This window comes from Sminthopsis crassicaudata, chromosome 1, assembly GCF_048593235.1.
Source record: "Sminthopsis crassicaudata isolate SCR6 chromosome 1, ASM4859323v1, whole genome shotgun sequence".
Taxonomy (NCBI): domain Eukaryota; kingdom Metazoa; phylum Chordata; class Mammalia; order Dasyuromorphia; family Dasyuridae; genus Sminthopsis; species Sminthopsis crassicaudata.
Window position 1 is genome coordinate 698,655,182 of NC_133617.1, and position 24,211 is coordinate 698,679,392.

Below are 24,211 nucleotides of genomic sequence, written 5' to 3' on the forward strand. Positions count from 1 at the left end.
ATATAAAGGGAGAAAAGAAGCCAGGGCTAAGCCCCAGAGATCTCCCTTAAATCATGACCTGGATGAAGAACAAGGAAAAAGGACTGAGACAAGAGGAAAAATAGGAAAGAGGGAAGGGTCATGCAGATTTTTTTTTTGGCTGAGGCAATTGAGGTTAAGTGACTTGCCCAGGGTCACACAGCTGGAAAACGTTAAGTGTCTGAGGCCAAATTTGAACTCAGATTCTCCTGACTTCAGGGCTGGGACTCTATCCACTACACCAACTAACCATCCCCAGATCATACAAACGTAATAAAACAGTGTCAAAGACTGCAGAGAAGTCAAGAGGAAAAGGATTTAGAAAAGGCCATTTGATCTGACAAATAAGAAGACACTGGTAATTTTGAAGTGAGTTGTTTCAGGTAAATAAGGACCCGGCAAGCCATACTTCAGAGAATTTAGAAGAGAACAAGAAGAGAAGTGAAGGTATTGACCTTAGATGCCCTTCTCAAGGGATTTAGCTACAAAAGGAAGAGACAACTGAACCTTTCTGAGCCTCAGCTTCCTCATCTATAAATTGGGTATAACAATACTTATACTCTACCTCCTTCACAGTACCGTTATGAGGAATGTGCTTTATAAGCCTTAGAGACAAATATACGTGAATTATTATTACCAGCCTCATCAGGAGGAGTCTTTCTCCTTGACTGAACAAGGCCATGGGATTAGCAGCTATTCCCCTGTTGCGATTCAGGAGCCATCTGCCAGTGGCTGCTGGAGGTCTAACTCCGACCTGTAGAATGGATTTCTTCCTGTAAGAGGATGATTGATGATACAAGGGACTGAGAGGCCGTTGCGTTGTCTGACCTCTCTCCTCTTCCTTCTGCCTCCAATTTATCTCATTCTCAGAGCACAAGTAACACCTATGTCAGTAGAGGCCTTGCAACTCCTTCAGATGTTAACATCTGTGTAGGCTCTCAGAGAACTGACCTGCCCCTTCTCTAGGCATGGACCTTAACATTCCCCTTTCATTTCTTTTGGGATACATCCCTGTGTTCACATCATCCATGTATCATTCTTTAACATAGATAGACTGTCTTATTACAGTGTTTGGGAATCTAAGGGCACATACTTGGCACTGAAATAGGATATCTGAGATATGCAGGCTCCTGACTTGAGGACTCATTTGGCCTGGGTGAGCTTAATGCACTGATAAATCAGTCACTTACTAAAGGCAGAATAATGGTATCCTCAGCACAAAGGAAGTTTGGAAGAGGAAAGATTGGGGAGATAAGTTCTAGCTGCTTGAAGTGGGATGGCCTGTGGCCTATTTTGGCCTTTCTTCCCTGCCTTTTCTTTTTTCAAAAGCAAATGCTTTTGGCTTCCATGATTTTTATTTTTTTTTTCACAGTTCATATTTTATTGAAATAAAATCAAGCATTTATCACAATTCTTTTAACACAAATTTTATTTTATTTTTATTTTCTCCCTTTTCAATGAAGTTTTTTTTAATTTTCAAAACATATGCAAGGATGATTTTTCAACATTGACTCTTGAAAAACTTGTGTTCCAAATTCCCCCCCCTCTCTTCCTCAGATGGCAAGTAATCCAATATATGTTAAACATGTTAAAAATATATGTCAAATCCAATATAGGCATACATTATCTTGCATAAGAAAAATTAGATAAAAAAGGAACAAAAAATGAGAAAGGAAATAAAATTCAAGTACATCAAAAAGGGTGAAAATACTATGTTATGATCCGCTCTCATTTTGCCCAGTCCTTGCTCTGGGTATAGATGACTCTCATCATCACAAGATCACTGGAACTGGCCTGAATCATCTCATTTAAAACAAATTTTAAACATATTATACAAAGTAACGAGGTACTTATTTATGAAAAGCCTTTATGATTTTCATTTTTACAAATTTTACAAGCTTTAGCCATAATAATATTACTAATGTGACTGGCAGCTTCCATGATTTTTTAAAAGTACCTTATCCTGCCATATATTCTGTTCTCTAAAAAGACAAATAACTTAAGCTTTAGTAATTTAACTTAATTTTTCATTAACCTTGGACCACCTTAAACTTCTAACCACATTCAGGGTAATTTTTTTTTTTAATCTTTATGGTCACTTGTCAACACTAGAATTTATTGGCCTCTTTCCAAGTGTCTTCACCTGGTCTCTCCTATGTGTTCATCACAATAGCTTCAACTGGATGAAGACTGACTTAGAGATGGAAGTCTATTCCTTCCATAACGCACCCTTAGACTCCACTGTTGCTTAATACACCCATTCCAATGATCACCAGAACACTGAGCTAGGTGTATTGTTGCATTTGCTTGAACGTTAGTTCATCTTCCATCAATAAAGAAATAATGAGATTTTAGGAGAACTGATTATTCTTTCACTTCAATAATCGTGATTTTAACAACTACTGTCCTCATCAGAGGTATCAAAACTCTGTTGAGTCTGGTATGTGAAACAGAAAAAAGAAAGGCAGATGGAAAATAGAAGCACAAGGGATTCTGTTCCTTATAGTGATTTGCTTTTTAAATGTATGAGTTCCCTAAATTTAGAATTATGTTAGAGATATAATAACCATAATATATTTCTAAAAGACCCTGGCAATACAATGAATAATAAAATGATAATGGCTTATCTAAAATAGCATGCAAAAAAGCAGTCATGTTCTCTAACTTTCTAGATGACTTTTTGTTCTGTATTAAAACTCGAGTGCTAACCCATGTTATTTAGCATCTATTTTTTTCCTAGACTCTGACATTTTTAATTAATAGGGTATTAGTAAGTAGAGAATAAAGACATGGAAAAGGCTTAAAAAGAACTTGATAAAATCCTTCAAATTAAATCAACACATACTCTGACATTCAATTACTTCTGTACAAGGGTGGGGAAATATGAAGATGGCAAGAAAAGATTAGAAAACATGATTCACCAACAAGGAATAAGAGGCCAGACTTCTAGACTTCACAAAAGACTCATTCTTTGATATCATAAACATTTCTTCAAGAAAAAAAAGGGAGTCACTGGACACCAAATAACATCATAAAAAAGAAATACAATATGTTTTAATGGGTGGGAAAATAATTATTATTTATTTAAGAGTTATCCTTGAATAACTTATCTGTATGCAGCCAGACCAATATCATATCAGGGAACATATAATAAAAAGCAAGAAGAAAAAATTTTTTTAATGACAGACAATTAACAACTAGACCTTATATCATTTAAACAAATAAGTAGAAATGTATATTTCTACTACAGTAAATACAGACACTAATCACAAATTTATAGACAAAAGTTTAATTTTGCCCCACAAGATCCAAAGAGTTCAAGATGTACCTCAGTCAGCAAACATTCGACATGCTTGCCAAGCAGAGAGATGGCTGACAAATGTATTAATGTTTAGAATATAAACTTGTAAAATCTTATAAAGGATTATGGATGATTATGAGCTACATGTGTCTTAAAATAAAGAAAAGAGTAAAACCAGTTTAAAGAAAGATTGTCAGGAGCAAAGTTCAAGAAGCAAAATGCTCCAATGGCATTTAAGGATAAAAATGAAAGACAACCCTTAGGGGAAAGATTGTTTTCAAACTGTTTTCACTATCAAGAAGAATAGAAATAATACATTTGGATTCTAACATCATAGATCCAAATGTTCTTGCAGGAAAAGAAGAAATGTCACTGAAGGATTCTAGGATTAGAAAATTAGATGGATCACACTGAGAATTGAGTACCTAGTGTATTGAGAAGATCCATGCTGGAATACAGTTGTAGGTAGGCTAAGGGATAGATATACAAGTAGCTAAAAGAGGGAAAGCATGAACCCTTGTGAGTGCCAAAATAGGTGAACTTAGAAAACAGAAACTATTAACTTATATAGCTATAGTCACATTTAATGAGTCATCTTTAAATGAACTGAGGGCATCCTCATATGGCTTTCATATGAGATAGTCACCACGATTCACATTACCGTTTTACAGCTGAATGAAAGCAAAAAAAAAAATAAGATCAAACTATGTCTAATGTTTCTTGATTTTAAAAAAAGCATCGGAATTCAGGAGAGAAAAAATATCTCTAAAGGTTTTTCTAATAAGGTATCTCCCATCCATACTTAAAACTCATTCAAGATTCCTCTTTTTAAAAAATCAAGTGTTTATTATTCATCTCCTTCCTACGCCTCTGATTTTTTAAAAAGTATAAAATATTTGCAAAGAATAACCATAGTCAAACAAAACAAATTTCTATATTGGTCACAAATGTGTTTTATTTTGCATATTAGTTCATCATCTTTCAGTCATGAAATACGTAGCATTCTTCATCACTGGTCTTTTGAAATGATAGTTAAGCATAGCAATGATCAGAGTTAAGCCTTTCAGAATTTTTCACTTTTACAATATTGATTTTATGGTATAAACTGTTCTCCGGTATCATTTTACTATGCATTAGATCATACACATCTTCCTAGGTTCTTTTAAAAACATCTTTTTCTTCAATCTTACAAAATAATGGTATTCAAATTTATTCACATGCCATAATTTGTTTATTCCCAAAATGATGATCAACCCTTGAATTTCCACTACAAATTCTTTGCCACCACAAAGAAATGCTATGAAACTTTTTGCACTTGAACTATTTCCTTTTTCTTCTCTTTAGGTATAAGTTTATTGGCAATATTGCTTGGATAAAGAGGTATGCACAATTTTGGAATTGCTTCTGGAATGGCTGTACCAGTATTCACAACTCCACCAAAAATGCACCAATATGTTTTCTTTTAAATTTTTTTCCCAATCAGCAAAAATCTTCATTTTCTCTCTTCTTCCCACCTCAGCATCACCCTCAATTGAGAACAAAAACAAAGGAAAAACAAAACTCCTGTTATAAAAATGCACAGGTAAGCAAAAGTAACTTCCATACTGACCACGTAAAAAACCCAGAAACAAAAACCTCATTCTACACTGAGTCCATCATCTTTCTGTGAAGAGGTGGTAGCATGTTTCATCATTAATGCTCTGGAATTGTATGGTTGGCAATTATGATGATCAAAGTTCTTAATCTTTCATGTTATTTTTACTATGTTATTATTGTAAAAATTATCCTGATTTTGCTCAATTCTCTCTGTATCTTCCTAGATTTTTCTGAAATCATTCCTTTTACCATTTCTTACAATACATTAGTATTCCATCACATTTGTATATTGTAATTTAACTTGGTAGGTCATTCTTCCACTGATGGCATATCCTCAATTTACAATTTTTAATCAACACAAAAGAAGTTATAATTTTTTTGGGGGGAATTCATGGTCACATTTTAATTCCTGAATTTTACATTTCATCATATATACAAATGATATAAAAACAAGTATGGTGGTACTTTTTAAAAATACAAAATAAATTGTTTTATTGAGGAAAAAACTATACTTCTTATCTCCACAAACAGCCCATCTTTTCCAAACAATAGCTAAAATTAAAATTAACTACAAAATCTCCAAAACAGGAAAACTGCTTCAGTTTAAACTATTCCAGGAAAAATGGACCCATAACAAATTATAAGGATGATCTCTATGTGGTGGATTGCAGCTGAATCTATAAATATTTTTGTCCATTCTTAGAGTTTATTTTGCTTAGTACTAATCTCTCCATTAACATGCCCTCCTCTAATTCTCACTTTTTCCTTCTTCCTTTTCCATATAATTTTCCTCTGTTGAATGAAATGTATTTCTATACACAAATAAGTGTGTGTGTATTATTCGTATTTTTGAATAGCCCCACTCCTTCCTTCCTTGATTATATAAATTTCTATTTTCTGCTTCCTTTCTTCCCTTAGTGTATTTCTCTTTCTTTCTGTTTTTCTCTTATGATCACCAAGACAACAGAATCACTCCCAGGTTTTACCTAATTAGGCTCCCTCTAAAACCTTTGATGATGACAGTGTTCATAAGGGACATATGTAATTTCTTCTCATTTTGGAATGTCAACAGTTTGTCCTTATAATTCAATCCCTTATGACTGTCCTTTCACATTTACTATTTTTTTGCATCTTGAATCCTGATTGTGACAACTTCATTGTTTCTATACAATGGTGTTTTCATCAGGAATGCTTGAAAAGTCATATTCTAATAAAATCTATTCCTCTGGTCCTTCCTACCCCTACCCCCAATTCTGTATCATTATACTCAAATTTTTTCTGAGCAAATTATTCCCAGTCATAATCCTAGTTCTTTTGCCTTCTGGAAAATCCTGTCCTAAGCTTTCTATATCCTTTATAATGATGGCTGCTAAATTATTTTTGAACCCGATTGTATTTCTTCTTATTATGTGCAAAACCTTTGACCTGAAAACTCTGGATTTTGGCTACAATGATCCCGGAAGTTTTTATTTGGGAGTTTCTTTTGAGGAAATGAATGGTAGATTCTTTCTATCTTGTTCTAAAAGATCTAAGCAATTTTCTTCTAAGATTTCTTGACATATGATGGATGTCTTGGCTTTTTTTTTTTTTTTTTTTTTGGTCATGGAATTCTAATAACTTCGTGATTCCTAAAGTTTTTCTCCTTGAAATGTTTTCTAGGTCAGTTAATTTTGCTATGAGATAACTGATATTTTGTTCTATGCTTTCAATATTTTCATTTTTAACATTTATTATAGCTTGATGAAATCATTGGCTTTTGTATGATTCATTCTAATTTTTAGGGAGTTTGTTGTTAGGTAAGATTTTATACTTCTTGTGCTGAGTTGTTATTCTTTTTAAAATCTTTCTTCAGTGAATCTCATTCTTTTTCATTTTTTCCCTTTAATGCTCTCATTTCATATGTCTATATTAAATTTTACTTTTCCAATTAACAAAAATTATAGCTTCTTTTCCTCTCGCCCTCCGCTAATTCAGAAAGAAAAACAACTCCCCTGTCACAATATGCAAAGTGAAAAAAAATTAATTTCTGCTTTGGTAAGGTAAAAAAAAATCATTTACTCATTCTATCTGCTGAATAGTATTCTAAGTCTTTTAAAGTTTTACCTTTTTACAATATTGTCATCATTGTACAAATTATCTTTCTGGTTCTATTCATTTCAATCTGCAACAATTCTTAGCACTTCTTGTGACAAGCTGTTAATTCCATTTCCTATTCTTTCTTATTTCTTTTCCTCTAGCACTGTAATGTCATTGATAAAAACATTTTAAACTTCTTTTTTTTTTTGCTTTATCTCTGCCTAGGATTCTATTTTAATTTATGCCCAAACTGTATTTTTCTTTGAGCTTTTGCTTATGTAATTTTGGAGTCAATTTTCTTCTTTTGGGTTTGTTCTGAGTGTCCCTATCATCAAAATAACTTTTTAAGATGGGATTCTTTTTTTTTTTTTTATTAATTCTTATATTCTACTTCCTGACTTTGAACTTGATATTAGGTAAAGATGATTGCTGTTCTGAGAAAAATGTCTGCATTTGTCCTGCTATTACTTTCTTGGTATATTGAGTTATGATTTTAGAGTTATCCCAGGCTCTGAAGGACATCTTAGGTTTAGGATCTATAAGCTTTCAGTGTTTTCTAAGTTTTTTGATCCAGGGAAGTCTGGTTGCACCTCCTCCTATACACTGGTCAGAGTTCTGTAGGTTCCTAGCCTGAGGTTCAGATCCAAACAATAGTTTGCGGGTTTGTCCTGTTTGGAGTTTTAGTAAAATGTTGCTGGACTCTGCCAGTAACAGCAACTTAGAAAATTCTTTTAAGTCAGAAGGATAGAACTATAAGCTTCCCTTTGGTGTTGGATTCCTGTCCTGGTTATTTTCTGGAATTCTTCAGATTGGGTTGGAGGCTAGAACTGAGACCAGTTTCTGCTCCTGGAATCTGAGATACAAAGTTGCTGCTTGTTCCCCTCTCAATAAAAACTTAGGACAGCATTTCTACGCATAGGTCCCGTTTTCAGTCTGTCTTGAATCTGTAACTTGGAACAGAATAATAAGTGACAGAAATGCTAGCTGGAACCTGTTCCTGCACTGTGCACAAATTTAAGCCCTTCTTTGCTGGATCTGGACTTCTTCTTGTACTAATATACTTGTAGTATACAGTCTTTCTCTGTGCTGGATGTTTTATGAATGACATGTTCTTGATTAGACCTCCAGAGATTCTCTGGTGTCCACAGACTCTTGACCTATGCTAGAAAAGTGATTCCCTATGACTTTTTTTTTTTCATTTTCTGATCAGAATTAAGTTTTATGGTTTTAGAGGAAGTTTTTTGGGGGGCGGGGTGGGAGGAGATTTGCTATATTTCTTGCTACTCTAGCATTCTGGATCCACCTCAATGTGTCTGTTTTCCACACCCCTCCAACATATGTCATTTTTTTTTTTTGAGTCAACTTTGCCAAGCCAATGAATGTGAAGAAGAACCTTGGAGTTGATTCAAGATTCCTTTAAGAAAGATCATAGAGGCAAAGACAAGATGATGATTCAAATTCTAGAGCATCAGAACTCACAAAAAAAATGGAATGAAACAATTTTCTGGCCTAAGACAACTGAAAAAGTTGGCAGGAAAGGGCTGTTGCACCAAAGTAAGAGAGAAGTAAAGTCCAGTGAATGTCATGTCAGCACAACCTGAGCCCCAGCAAACCAGGGCAACTGAATCAGTGCTGATGTGGTGGTTTCCAGTCCTCTTAGCCTAGAGATGGTAAGGGGATTGGACACGGTAAGGGGTTATAAGGAAATTTACAGGATCTCTTTGTGACACAAGGCCATCTTGCAGTCTTGGGCCTTCATCCAACTGTGAGAATGAATCCCAGCAGGCCTTGAGCTTGCTGGGGAAGCAGGGAACCTGGTCACAAGGCTTGAAAAGAGTGCTTACTCACAAACCAGTGCACAATACAGAAGAGTAGCAAATATAATTCTCATTCATATAACCTTGGAAAAGTCCCCAGAATTACCTTTGAAAACCACAAAACTCCTGAAACTTGGGGCTGTGACCCCTCCACTTATGAAACAGAGCCCCACTTTGGCATAAAATTAAAAGTCAAGAAAAGGCTAGAAAATGAGTAAACAGAAAAAAAATATTTGCCCACAGAGATCAAAACACACACTCAGAGGAAGACAAAGTCAAAATTCTTGCGTCTAAAGCCTCAAAGAAAAATATAAAAATTAGTCTAAGGCCAGGGAAGAGTTCAAAAAGATTTTAAAAATTAAATAATAGAGGTGGAAAATTTGAGAAGAAAAATGAGAGTTGTGGAAGAAAATCATGAAAAAAGGGTCAACAGTTTGGTAAAGGAAACACAAAAAAATAATAAAGAAAATAACACCTTACAAACAGAATAAGCCAAATGATTAAAGGGGCACAAAAATCTAATGAAGAGAAGAATGACTTAAAAAGTAGAATTGGCCAAATGGAAAAGGAGGTACAAAAGCTCACTGATGAAAATAATTTCTTAAAAGTTAGAATGGGTCAAATGGAAGCTTATAACTTTATAAGACATAATAAAACAAAATTAAAAGAATGAAAAATAGAAGAAAATGTGAAATATTTCACTAGAAACACAACTGGAAAATAGACTCAGGAGAGATAATTTAAGAATTATTGAACTACCTAAAAATTATCAAGAAAAGACCCTAGACATAAAATTCAAAAAATTATCAAGGAAAACTGCTCTTATATTCTAGAACTAGAGGGTAAAAGAAATTGAAAGATTCTACTGAGCATCTCTTGAAAGAGATTCCAAAACAAAAACTACTGGGAAATATTATGGGCAAATTCCAGAGCTTCCAGGTCAAGGAGAAAACATTGCAACACAGCCAAAAAGAACAATTCAAATATTGTGGCGCCATGTCACGATAACATAAGATTTAGCAGATTCTACGTTAAAAGATTAGAAGATGATATTCTGGAAGGTAAATAATCTGAGATTACAACTAAGAATCATCTACTGAGAAAAACTGAATATAATACTTCAGGGGAAAAATGGAAATTTAATAAATTAAAGGACTTTTAAGGATTCCCAATAAAAAAAAACAGAGCTGAATAAAAAAATTTATTTTCAAATACAAGATGCAAAAGAAGTATTAAAAGATAAAAAGGAAAGGGAAATTATAAGGGATACAATAAAGTTAAATTGTTTATATTCCTCTTGGGAAATGATATTTATAACTCCTAAACACTTTCCCAATATTAGGGCAGTTAGAAGAAGTATACATAGGCAGAAAACAGCCAAAAAAAAAAAAAAAAAAAAAAAAAAAAAAAGCAAAAGCAAATTGCGAGTTGAATATAATGGTATAATCGATTATCTAAAAATAAATAAAATTAAGAGATAAGAAAGAAAAATGCACAGGGAGAAGGGCAAAGGAAGAAGTAGAATGGGATACATTATCTGGCATAAAAAAGGGTATAAAGACATTTTACAGTGGAGAGGAAAATTGGGAAGTGGGGAGAGGAGCACATAGACTTGACTGCCATTGAAATTAGCTCAAAGAGGGAATATTATACACAATCATTTAGATGTAGAAATCTGTTTTACCACAGAAAAGTGTTCATATCCTGAGAAAAATGCAGATTAAAACAACTCCTAGCTATAGCCTCATACCTGTCAGATTGATTAATATGACAGAAAAGGAAAAAGATAAATGTTGGAGGGGATGTGGGAAAATTAAAATACAAATTTACTACTGGTGAAGTGTATACTAATTTAGCCATTCTGAAGAACAATTTGGAACTATGACCAAAGGGCTTTAAAAACCATACATATCCGTTGACCAAGCAATACGAAATCCTAGAGATAAAAAACATAAAGGAAAAGAACCTATGATTATAAAATATTTGTAGTAGCTCTTTTTAGTGGTGGCAAAGAATTGGAAATTGAGATATTTATCAATTGGGGAAGGGCTAAGCACACTGTTATTATATATGATGGTGATGGAATATTTGTGTACTTTAAGAAATGATGAGCAAGATACTCTTAGAAAAACATGGAAAGATGCAAAGTGAAATGAGCAGATCCAGGAGAACATTGTACACAATACCAGCAATACCATGTGATGATCTACCATGAACAACTTTAGCTATTCACAGCAATACAATGATTCAAGACAATTCTGTAAGACTTCATATAAGATGCTGTCCATCTCCAGAGAAAAAACTGGTAGAACCTGAATGCAGATCAAAGATACTTTTTATTTCCTCTTTTTAAATTTTTTTTGTCTTCTTTCACAGAATGACTTCCATGGAAATGTGTTTTACATTGCTACACATATATAATCTATGCCAAATTAACCTATGTCAAAGGTAGGAGAGGGAAAGGTGAGAATTCAGAATTCAAAACTGGGTTGGGAGAAAGAATATTAAAATTACTTTTACACATAATTGGAAAAAATATAAAATAAAATAAAATGGGATTGCAGTTATAAAGTTGGAGGGAACCTTTACAATCATCAAGTACAACCCTACCACTATATGGTAGAGGAAACAAAGCTACAAAAGTGTTATAAGTGTATGAGGTAGAATTTGAACTCAGGTCTTCTTGATCTCAAGTCCAATGTCTACCCACTATGCTACAAAAGATGTAACAACTGAAATAGAGTTGTTCAATAATTATCCAATCATGAATATTAGGAGAAGTATAAAACCAGTAAAATTTATGTTTGCCAAAAGTGTTTGCCATTCTGATGGAGAAAATCCCATACAAGTTCAAGATTAAGAGTGATTTGTTGTGGATGGTGATGTCCTTCAAATGATTTTGTTTTGGATGGTACTATGATGAAGCAAAGAGCCTTATTACACCTCTTGGAAGAAATCTGTAACCATCAAAAATTTGTCCTATACAGGAAAGACTAAGTGGATGAAGAATGTTTATTACTTAAATTATGGTTTATATTTGGATAGAAAAGTTGTATAGCTTATGCATCACTATGAATATCTGGGACAGACAGTATAGATGGACAAGGAACTGATCATGGAGATAAAAAATGGAATAAAGTAGGCTAGACTGCCTTTGGATAATTGTGTTTTTGTTTTTAATGAAACTAACATTCCTATGGAACCAAATGAACATATTTTATACTACTACATGATATTACTGTTGCTGTATTCTAGCTAAAGTGAAATATAATAATCTTCAGATAATTAAAAATGACGAGGATAATGGAGAGTTCCATGACAGATGTGAGCAGGCTTAACATATAACAAATGTGGAATTTTGGAAAAGAATAAAAGATGTTATTGGGGAAAATGTATAACAAGAAGAGAGCATGACTAGTCATGTAATAAAGGATGGCTGGTGGATAGCTAGAAAGTTCCAGTGGTACCCTTCTACTTTTAAGAGAAAGGTAAGGTTTCCAGCAAGCTGGGTGTTAGATTCCTTGTGACAAACTTATGAGAGGACATAGACAGAAGTTACAAAGGTGAGATAGTCATAAATAAGTTATAATCTGCATCATAGAAGGGAACTTTCAAGCTGATGAGGTCACAAAATCATGAGTATTTAAAATTTGAGCATCAAATAGAGGGGGGAGCTATGCTGTGCTTCCTACGTGGGTATACTCCTATTACTATTAGTTACAAAACTGAAAAAGATGTCCCCTAGCACCTTAACAAGTTTGAAAGTTTTAAATATCATCACTTCAGACACTGTACCAATGTGAACTGTTAATTTTAACATTCTTCCTAATTGAGAAAGATCTTCTCTCTAAAAAGCAGCATGAAGTAACTAGAAGGGAAGAAGAGATCTAGGTGAAGTAAAACTAGAAAACCTCTGGGAATGGTAGCATAAGGCCTTTTTGCCTCCTCTTCAAAGTAGGGTGGTTTCCTTACAACCTCAACTAATAATCAGTCTTCTCATTCCCCCAACAAGACAGTTAGTGTAACCTTTTTGTATCAAGCAACTTGAATCAGAAAGATGACTCATTTTTTTGCTTTGAGATATATTGTCACTCCAGAATTGTTTTCAGTTTACGTAGTATAAAGTCAATTGTTCAATTCAACATGAATGCCATGTTCTTCCAATTGCAAGTGTATATAAAAAACAATTCATGACTGACTTTTTTCTACTCAAAAAATTACTTCAAAGTTGTGCCTACTAAACTTCATCTTTTAGGACTGTCCTGACTACTAAAATACCTTAACTAATCCTAGAACAAAGGCTATGCCTTTTGTAAACACTTTTCAAATACCTACTATTATATATACATTGATTGATTAATACAAATATTTATTGGCTAATTTTTTCCTTTCTATGCCCTATTTGTAAAAGAGGCTTAATTCTTCAAAGCTGTTGTGAGAATGAATAATGTAATATGCTTTGAGCTCTTTGGAAAAAAAGAAAAACTATATAAATTTCTAGGTCTTGTATTAGTTGCATGTTGGTGCCTGAAAAACATAAGCTGATAAGCCAAGGATCCAGAAAAAAAACAAAAAAACAAAACAAAACAAAAAAACAGGGTTAAGTCTTTTTAATTTTTAGGGTTCTATCCTGTTTTCTCTATGTATTTTTTAAATTTACGGACTAAAACTAAAACTATGGGCTAAAAAACTAGAAGCATTTCCATAACATAGTGTAATAAAAAAGATGATTGCACATGAAACTACAAATCTGTTATATACAACTTGCTATTCCTTTAAATATATAAGTGTCATAAAATTTTTAAAAAATCTTTTCCCTCCCTCATTCCCTCTTCCCTGCCCTAGAAATGGCTTCCATTAGACTCAAATAGGTATGTGTGTGTGTGTGTGTGTGTGTAACATATATACACATATATATATAATGTAAAATTATTCTATATGTAATTCTATTTATGTTTTTTTCTAGACACAGTGTGCTACTCTGAATGTCCTTTATAGTTAATTTGAATACTTATTCACTCAAATTCATTCTTAAAACAATACTGCTGTTACAATATACAATGTTCTCATTGCTTTATTATTTCATGTAAATATTTCCATGTTTTTCTAAAGTTAACTAATTCATCATTTCTTATAGTGCAGCAGTTTTCAGTCATTCCTCAACTGATCCTTGTAATTTCCATTTCTTTTCTTCCATGGAGCTGCCATAAACATTTTAGAACATATAGGTTCCTTTTACTTTTCCCCTCCGCATTTTTAGAAAGAGTAGTGGTATTTCTGGGTTAAAGAGTATAGATAGTTTAATAACACTTTGAGCATAATTCCAGATTGCTTTCCAAAATAGTGGTTACAAGTTCACAGTCCCACCAACAATGAATTAGCTTCATAATTTTTCCACATTTGCTACAACATCTGTCATATTCCCTTTCAATTATTTTAGCCAACTTGGTAGGTATAATGATATTTCAAAGTTATTTTAATTGCATTTCTCTAATCAATAATGATTTAGAGCATTTTTCCCACATGACTAAATTGTTTTGATTTCTTTACTGGAAAACTGCCTGTTCAAATCCTTTGACCATTTATCAATTGGGGGAAGGACTTATATTATTATATATTTGACAAAGTTCTTTATATATTTGAGATAAGACCTTTTTCTCAGAGATTGTCTATAAAGTTATTCCCCCAATTTTCTGCTTTCCTTCTGATGTTGGCTACATTTGTGTTATTTATGTAAACCCTTATTAATTTAATGTAATCAAAACTATTCATTTTACATTTAACTTTGCTGTCTCTTCTTTATTCATAAAATGTTTGCCTATGTTCTTTTAATTTTCATGTAATCATTCTTTTTATATCTAGGTCATTTTGACCTTATCTTGTTAAATGGTTAAGATCTTGGTTTATGCTCAGTTTCTTCTGTTACTGCCATTGTCTTCCTATCTAGACAACATTTTTTTTTTTTACCACCAAATGATAAATTCTTAACCTAAAATCTTAATTCTTTACACCTGTCAAATATAAGGTTATTACATCTATTTGCTGCTGTAAATTGTGTGCTTACTATCTTCTACTGATCTGCCTTTATATTTCTTATTCAGCACGAGATAGTTTTGATAATTATTGCTTCAAGATCTGGTACTGCTAAAAACTTTGTTCCTTTATGTACTACTAAATCTTTTTATTAGTGACTTTGATATTTTTGACTTTTTGTTCTTCCAAAAGAATTTCATTATTTTTTCTATTTCAGTAAAATAATATTTTTTGATATTTGATAAGGCATTGAATATATAAATTAATTTAGAAAAAAATGTCATTTTTATTATATTGGCTCGGCCTAACCATGAACAATTAACATTTATCCAATTATTTAAATCTGATTGTATGTACAGTTTTGTGTGTTGGGGATACAAAAAGAGGCAAAAGATAGCCTCTGCTAGTAAGATGCTCACAATCTAATGGGGAAGATCATAAGCAAACACACATGTACAAACAAGTGATAAACCGATAAATAGTAAATAATTAAGAGACTGAAGGTGCTATAATTAAGAAGGGCTGGGAAAGTCTTCCTGTAGAGATGAAATTTTAGTTGGGCCTTAGAGGAAGCTAGAAAAGGAAGTGGACAGAAAGGAGGAGGGAGTGTTTTCAGATATAGGGGCAGTCAGAGAAAATGCCCAGAGCTAGGATGGAGCCTTTTGTTTGTGGAGTATTCAGGAAATCAGTGTCCTTAGGTCAGTATGGTGGAGAAGAAAGGCACAAGAAGACTGGAAAGGGAGGAGGAGACTAGATTATGGACTTTGAATGCTAAATAGAGGATTATACCTCTGATCCAGAGGTGAAATGGCATTACTGGAAGGAGATGAAGAAGGAAGGGAAGAAGAGGAGGGGAAAAAGAAGGAAAAAGGAATAGATGAAATAAAGAGATTCAGAGGGAAGGAGAAGAAAGGGGAGATACAGAGAAGAGGAGGGGGTATATTTAGGGATGGTATTGGGAGGCTAAGGAAAAAAAAACTGGAATACAGGGACACAAGAGTATATTGTATACATATTTATAGTTATATAAGGAAAAATTGGATCAAGAAGGGAAAAAAAACTGGGAAAGAAAACAAAATACAAGCAAACAACAACAGAAAGAGTGAGAATGCTATGTTGTGGTCCACATTCAGCTCCCACAGTCCTCTCTCTGGATGTAGATGGCTTTCTTTATCACTGAACAATTGGAACTGGTTTGAATCATCTCATTGTTGAAGAGAGTCACGTTCATCAGAAATGATCATTTTAGAGTCTTGTTGTTGCCATGCATAATGATCTCCTGGTTCTGCTCATTTCACTTAGCATCAGTTCATGTAAGTTTCTCCAAGCCTCTCTGTATTCCTCCTGTTGGTCATTTCTTACAGAACAATAATAATATTCCATAACATTCATATACCATAATTTACTCAGCCATTCTCCAACTGATCAGCATCCACTCAGTTTCCAGTTTTTGTCCACTACAAAGAGGGCTGCCACAAACAATTTTGCACATGTGGGTCCCTTTTCCTCCTTTAAGATCTTTTTGGGATATAAGCCCAGTAGAAACACTGCTGGGTCAAAGGGTATGCACAGTTTAACATCTTTTTGACCCTAGTTCCAAACTGCTCTCCAGAATGGCTGTATCCATTCACAATTCCACCCACAATGTATTAGTGTCCCAGTTTTCCCCACACCACCTCCAACATTTGTCATTATCTTTTCCTATCATTTTAGTCAATCTGAGAGGTGTGTAGTATTTCAGAGTTGTCTTAATTTTCGTTTTCTGATCAACAGTGATTTGGAACACCTTGAGAAAGTACCTTTATATATCACGTTGCAATATTAGTTTTTACCAACTGCGTCTCTGAAACCCTCAAATCCTTCCTTATTGACTATCACACAAATCTTTTCAATACTCATCCAGCCAACAACCCTATCTCTATCGTCTTTGTTTTCAATAAAGACTTTGGCTTACTTTAATTGAGAGGATGGTGGTTCAAATGGACACTACATATCAATTTTGTTTCCATACCTTGGACTCTTTGTCTCTTCTCCCAACTTCTTTCTTTACTTTGGTCTAAGGGTCTTTATCACCTCACATCTAGATTAACACAATGACCCCCTAACTTAGCCTTTCCCCATTTTAATATAACTGGAACACTATTACTTATATATTAGTTAATTTTCATAAAAGTTCTCTCACTATGCTACTCCAAAACTCTCAATAGCAGAACTAGGAATGAAACCCAAGTTTTATGGTATGTCAAGATTAAAGCTCTTTAGAACCAAAAGAACATTGTACAAAGCCACAACAGGATTATGTGATAGTCAACTGTGATGGATTCAATGACGAGGTGATTCAGGTCAGTTCCAATGGTCTTGTGATGAAGAAAGCCATCTACATCCCGAGAAAGGGCTGTAGGAACTAAGTGTAGAACACAACATAGGATTTTTACCTTTTTTATTGTTGTATGCTTGCTTTTTTCTTAATTTTTTCCTTTTTGATCTAATTTTTTAATGTAGCATGATAAATGTGTATATGTTTAGAAGAGCTGTACATGTTTAAACTATATTGAATTAGTTATTGTCTAAGGGAGAGAGTAGGGGAAAACAGGGTGAAAATTTTGGAACACAAGGTTTTGCAAGGATGAATGTTGAAAAATATCTTTGCATGTATTTGGAAAATAAAAAGCTATTATTTTAAAAAGATTAAAGTTCTTTCCATTACAATCTAATGTAGTTACTTCTGAGCCTAGAAAATAACTTGTTTAACAGGTGACATAACAGAAACTGAAGTTAAAAGTGAACTAGACGCAAATTTTGCATGGTACATGAGCAGATCTACTTTATAGATACTGCTCCATTTCTTTCCTTCCTATACTAAATCATTAAGGAGCAGCAGAGCAAGAGTCATGGATCCTAAACTCCATCATGCTGCCACCTCAGGAGGAGAAACTTCAGCCCTTAAATTAATAAAGAAAGAGCATCTGGAGCTCTCAAAGCTACATCTTGCTGGCACTATACTGAAAACACTAAGTACAATCTGTCAGTGTCTTGAAAATTGAAAATTTCATTTCCTGATATGATCAAGGCACTTCAGAAGTATCAAATTGTGAGTAGTATTTACAAGACAGTTCATTCTGCACAAGGTCATTTTCCACTGATGGGTAGAGGGACATACCAAACAAGAAGCTTTACCAGGTGTTGGTGGGGAATCTTCATGAAGTTCACCATTTCAACTAAGGCAGAGAGTTTCACTACTTCTAGAGAACAAGAAATCATGACAATATTATGCTGACTGTTGGCAAGGGAGAGGGAAGAATGCCCCAAATTTGATATATGAGAAGGTAATTTTTTCTTTTAAAGAGAAAAGAACCAGACCTCTCCATATAGAAGAAAAAAACTAGTGTTCTAGTGCATGGACTCTCAGGATGAGATAATTCTAAAATTTATGAAACCCTAGGACAATTTAAAAAATGTGACTCATACATTCAAGTATATTTCAATTTTAATTAAGGCATCAATTTAGTATCAACTCAGAATCGAGGTACTGTGCTATCTAGGTACTAAGGGAACTACAACGATAAACAAGACAAAGCTCCAATCTAAAGGGGGTTGAATATATAAAGGAAGCTACAAATAACAAGAGTATGAAGCACAGTGTGATAAGTACAGAAGAGGTACATGTAGCTCATCATGAGCCGTTTGTCTAGGTTTCCCTTGCTTTCTTCAGTTTCTAAGATTTTTGCTTCTTGGCCATGCCATGAGGATTATGCCATGTGGTACCCAACCTTGAAACCTTCCAGCTACAGGACTAAAAATAGGACCACCTTTTTGAGGATAGAGACTAAGAAATAATTACAAGGAGTGAGAAGAAAAGGAAAAATGCTGACAGTCTTTAGGCAGGAAATGTACTTTAAGTATAATTAAGCAGAACTTGCTGTCATTCAAAAGAACTGGGTTCAAGCCTTAATTGTCATAAATCAGCTGAGTGAACAAGATGCTCAAACAAACGTGGTTTCAGTTTCCCAGTTATCTATGGAATAATTATTGTTGTAGAACAAGTGTCTAAAGAAAAAAATTGGTCCTTATTCTATTAGTAATTTCCACACCTGCTGTCATATATATTATTGTTAACTAGCAAAAATTTGGCAGGAGTAGAATTAGATAACAGAGAAGCTTTGTTTTTATTATTTCCTATGGAGATGGAAAAGAGGGAATGGGAAATGAGAAGCATTCCAGTTAGTCCTTTCTCCAGGAGGACACCTTTGTAACTATTTTATTTTAAATTGTAAATGGAAATAACCCAATCCCTTCCGAATCTCTCTATTGACAACTATGGAACCACCATTCTCTTGATCATCTAGGCTCAAAAATCTAGTTGCTATCTTTCTCCCTTACCTCCTTTCATATCCAATCAGCTGCCAAGCCCTATCAAGTTTACTTTAAATATCATATATGTTTCTCTCCTCTGACACTGCCATCACCCTACTGCAGGCCCTCATCTCCTCACATCTAGACTATTGTTAGAGCCTACTGGATGGCCTTTCTGCTTCAAGTCTCTCCCTACTCCAGTCCATGTGCACTCATTTATCAAATTGATATTCCTTAAGTAAAGTTCTGATCACATCAACTCCATCTAATTTCAGTTTCTTAGATCTATGCATTTTTACTGGCTGTCTTCCATGCTTGGAACTCTTCCCCTTCCTCAACTATGCCTTCTAAACTGAATTCCTATTTTCTACAAAAAGTTTTTCCCAGACATCCTCTATCTTAGTGCCTTCCTTCTAAGATTATCACCAATTTATACTATATATAAACTTGTTTCTACTTAGTTGTTTTCAGGTTGTCTCCTCCATTACAACTAGCTTCTTGAGAACTGAGGCAAATTTTTGCTTTAATCATATCCCTAGAACTTAACAAAGTCACCAATAGGTGCTTAATAAATCCTTTTTGACTGACTGGCTTCACTTTTCCCTGCAAAGTCTGACCACTTCTAAGTCCTCTTCCTCAATCCTGATAATCTACCAGCTCCAATATTATCTAAGGAGAGAGTACTAGGCCAGGAAGATGACACAGGATCTACTCTTTAGGAGTTCTTTTTAAATCATCTCCCAACCAATCTCTTCAAACAAACAAACAAAAAGGCTGTAAAAAAAGAACTTGATTGGGAGATCCTAAAGCTGTGTTGTATCTCAGGAAACTGAAAATGTCAAGGTCTGAAAGTATTCAGCACATGAAAGCTGAATTATATAAAAGCAGTAGCTAATAAAAAAGGATTGTGGGATGTTGTGTTTTTCATCTTTCCAGCCATTACAGGAATAAAATTAACCATAGAGAAGATCGAAAACTTTTTTTTAAACTAATACAATTAAGCCTTATTACAGCATTTCTTTTTTCCTTCTTTCCTATGTTCCCAGTAATCTCCTCTATCTTTCTCTCCAATCTCTGCTCTTCAGAATATTTTGGAGGCATTTTTTTATTTTATTACCAGCAAAATGCTAGTGTTTAAGAGCCAGAAAAGAGATGGTGGTTTTGCACCTCCTCATAGCAGCATTCTTTTCACAATCTTGTGGAAAATCCTCATTAAAAAAGTCTGCATCTGTGTATGTAAGGAGTTTGGATATCTCTTTATGATTACTATGGGGAAGAAAAGATGATAAAGTCAAGCTCTTCTGATACATGTTTTCCCTTTCAGCAAGACAAAGCATTTTTCATTTTTCATAAGGGCAAACATTAAACAGGAAAGAAAAAGCCAGTGAGACAGAGTCTTACCAGAAACCAATTTTTTTTTTATAGAAGAAAAATTCAAGGGGGCCTAGCTCCTTCTTACTCTAGATAGACATACATCCCAGTGCTTTTAGGAGCCAAAACTAGAAAGAGAAACACAAGAGAGACACAGCAGGAAACTGAAGAATTGCACACATAACAAAAAAAAAATCTGTGCTTATGAACATATGGGCAACTGTGATAATTAGAGCTATGGTTGGTGGATACCCCCCCCTTTTTTTTTCAGGCCTTATCATTTATAAGCCACATTCAAACTTGGGTATGTAGCTCAAGATATATATATATATATATATATATATATATATATATATATATATATATATATACATATATATATATATATTTTTTTTTTTTTTTTAAAGGGTCAGTGACATGGGTTCTATATAATGTTAATATATTAACCAAGCGTTTTATGTTAATATCCTATTTAAAATCATATTTTCTGTCTCTGCCCTACCAAAAATGAAAAATAATGGTGATAAAATACACAGCCAAGGAAATAGTTTCCTTCTCATCCTTATAGTTGTTCTATCCAGATTTTTTTGTGGCTCTGCTTTGGTTCACTTATAAAGGGAAACCCCATTGGGAATCAGACCCACTAAACATACTGTCATATGGTGTTTTATAGTTTAAATCATGACAGTTCATTTTTAGCCACTATTCTACAGTAAACCAGGCTTTGTTACCTCTGGCAGGAGGTGAAAACACTTCATTGAGATCCTTCCACACTCTGCCAATTTTTTCTAAAGCATTTTTTTGGAAAAGCCATCATGATCAACAACTAAACCAAAAAGGGAGTAGTAAATAAATAACTAAATGGGTTTTTATAAATCATTTTCTAGGTTTTTTGTTTTGTTTTGTTTTGTTTTAAAACTTGATGTCTCCTAAAAGGTATTCATTTTAAAGGCTTATTCTAAGAGAAACAGATAGTGTATAATAGTGGTGTACTTTGATCTCCTCAACTCCCAGGAGGAAATTAATAATACAACTTTAATATATTTGTATAGCAAGACTTAACATTATTATTATTATTTTCTTCAACTCAGCTTCTTAACTAAATGGAGAAAGGTAAATTGGCTCTCAGCACCGCCCTGTGGTGAAAGAAAAATTTTTAGTGGCATGGCATTCAATAAAAATGGTTCAATTAAAAACCAATTACCTTCTTGAATGCAACTTGTTAAAAAGGTTCAGTTTGTAGAGCTGTTTGATGCAAGGAGGAAAAGAAACAAGTAGGTTGGTTTTGGAGAAACAGGGGAGTGCAGGGCAAGGTCTCATAAAGACTCCAAGCGTCAGCATAATGCTTTCTGCTTCTTTGAGACATTAATCTATGTGGATACTAGTCAGCTGTCAGCACTAGGCCCCAAAAATTAAAATGAAGACAGGCTTTACCTTTCTTTCAATTCGACCCAATTGTTCTTTATAGAAAATGTCACGGCGTCTTAGCTCTGCCTCTACACCTTCCAGTTCTTTGGCCTAGTTGAAAAAGAGCAAAACACACATTAGTACCCAGAAATGGTAAAAAGGGAAGATAGCGTTTGGAAATGAGACCTGGCCAGCAATTTTTGTTTAAAGTTTCAGGAATGAAGCTTAAAATGTCATATTTCTGGCCATAGTCCTAAAAGGATAGGAGGAAAATGCTTCTTCCATGATCAATTTTTTTTTTTGGGGGGGGGGGTTTGACCAACTTCCTGATTAAAATTTTAATAAGTCTCTTTCAAACCTTAAGACCTAAAGGTTGAGTTTACTCTATTAGAAACAGAATCCTAGTTAAAAGTTACCTCAGAGTTCCTCCTATACTTTACCTGAAAGAATTCCATTATTACATTCATCTTCCCCACCATCTTCCTACCTCCAACATCCCTGATAGCTGATCACCTCTAGTTCTGAGAAAAATAGCATGATTATCTATAAGATGACAACTGATGGTAACTGTACACATACTTTTCTGATTCATTCATAATTTTAGACCCTGTCTTCAGGACTTTATAGTACATGGTATTCAGACTTTCTCCTTACATATCTTACCTTTTCGTCCCTACTATGTACATTCCTAAAGGGTTTTAGCTGTGTGATAATTAAGTATTACAATTTGGGGGAAGATCTTCAGTGCTCTGAGAACTTCAGAAAGCTCACTTTCTTTTTCAAGCTCAAGTGTGTTTAATGCAATCTGTCTATGAGTCTAAATCCATTTGTAAAATACCAAATAGGACACACTAGTCAAAAAACACATGTGTAAAATATATATACAGGAAAGGGTGTGCATGTGTTAATGCTATCATCTTCTACAAGAGGTTATGGATAATTAGCAGTGAAGTTTAACAATGAAATTGCTGACTGTAAAACACCTGTAAGTATACATATAATACCTGTAAGTACTGACAGAAAAGCAGAAAGAAATGAAAGCATTGCTCATAGGGGTAAGTACCAGATTTGAACGAGGTGCTTACTTGCCTTTTTGACTCCTAGTAGAATGGGAAAATATTACTAACCAGCTGCCTCTGGTGGTTGTGGAAGACCTAAAAAAGTACTAAAAGTACTGAAAGAGTTTCTGGAATATCTCTGGAATGTAATGTAGTAGAAAAGCAAAATTAAGACCTAAACACCCTCAGGATCCTGGAGGCCAGGCAAGATTTCCATTAAGCATTGTCAAGATAATACTACTTGAGGCTCCTTCCCAAAAGCAAGCTTGGCTAATCTATACTGAGGCATTTCAGTGCTCTAGCACTTAACTATTAGTGATCCATGGTGCCATCAGAGGAGAGCCTGGTCTAATACAGTTAAGCAGTCAGGAACAAAATATCCCCTATGGCTCTAAACTTGTCATTTTCTGGCCCAACACTAACAGTCAAGAAAGAAAATGACATTTAAAAGTCAAATGGCTCTGAAGCTCTATTCATGACTGGTTGGGGAGGTAGAATTTTCAAGCTAAAGAATACAGATACCTAGAAAAATGAACAATTAATGTCCCAGATGCTGGTGTCCCTTGATAACTTAAACATCTAATGGCCACAATGATGTGGGTTCTATATAATGTTAATATCCTATTTAAAATAATATTTTCTGTCTCTGCCCTACCAAAAATGAAAAATAATGGTGATAAAATAGACAGCCAAGGAAATAGTTTCCTTCTTATCCTTATAGTTGTTCTATCCAGGTGTTTTTGTGGCTCTGCTTTGGTTCAGTTATAAAGGGAAACCCCATTGGGAATCAGACCCACTAAACATACTGTCTGAACTGAAAGTTCTGCAACTTTCTCAAGGGAAAGATAGTGTTTCCACATCTACAGAAAAAAAAATAAGGTTTATTTCCTCTTCTACATTCTAAAGAAAGAATGTTTGTCTCACGTCAATGCACAATATAATGAACCAGTAGATCCTAAATCTGTATCTTCCATAGATTCACTTATATTTCATATCTTTCCTTAGTAATAAGGAAATTAATATGAAAATAAAGCTAAATCTCAATTATATATGGTCTAATAGAAAGAAATATGGAAGTAGAGGGTCACAACCTTAGTTCTAACCTCCCTCCCCCATTTTCTAATCATGTAAACTTAACCAATTCCAGAGTATCAAGGATGACAAAGAGATGATGGACTTAA

At 34.1% G+C, this 24,211-nt stretch overlaps 1 protein-coding gene across 8 annotated transcripts in view; it reads right to left on the reverse strand.

Annotated features, from left to right (window-relative positions):
* The window catches only part of CHCHD6 (coiled-coil-helix-coiled-coil-helix domain containing 6), a 339,494-nt gene that overhangs the window by 149,191 nt on the left and 166,092 nt on the right, over positions 1–24,211 (reverse strand). For all 8 annotated transcript variants that reach the window (XR_012484954.1, XR_012484952.1, XR_012484953.1 and 5 more), the window contains one exon: positions 22,000–22,083. Coding sequence is in view for 4 of the 8 variants with exons in the window: in XM_074283786.1 (XP_074139887.1) it covers positions 22,000–22,083 (84 nt within the window). In the remaining 4 variants the exon portion in view is untranslated. The remainder of the gene's footprint in view (positions 1–21,999; positions 22,084–24,211) is intronic.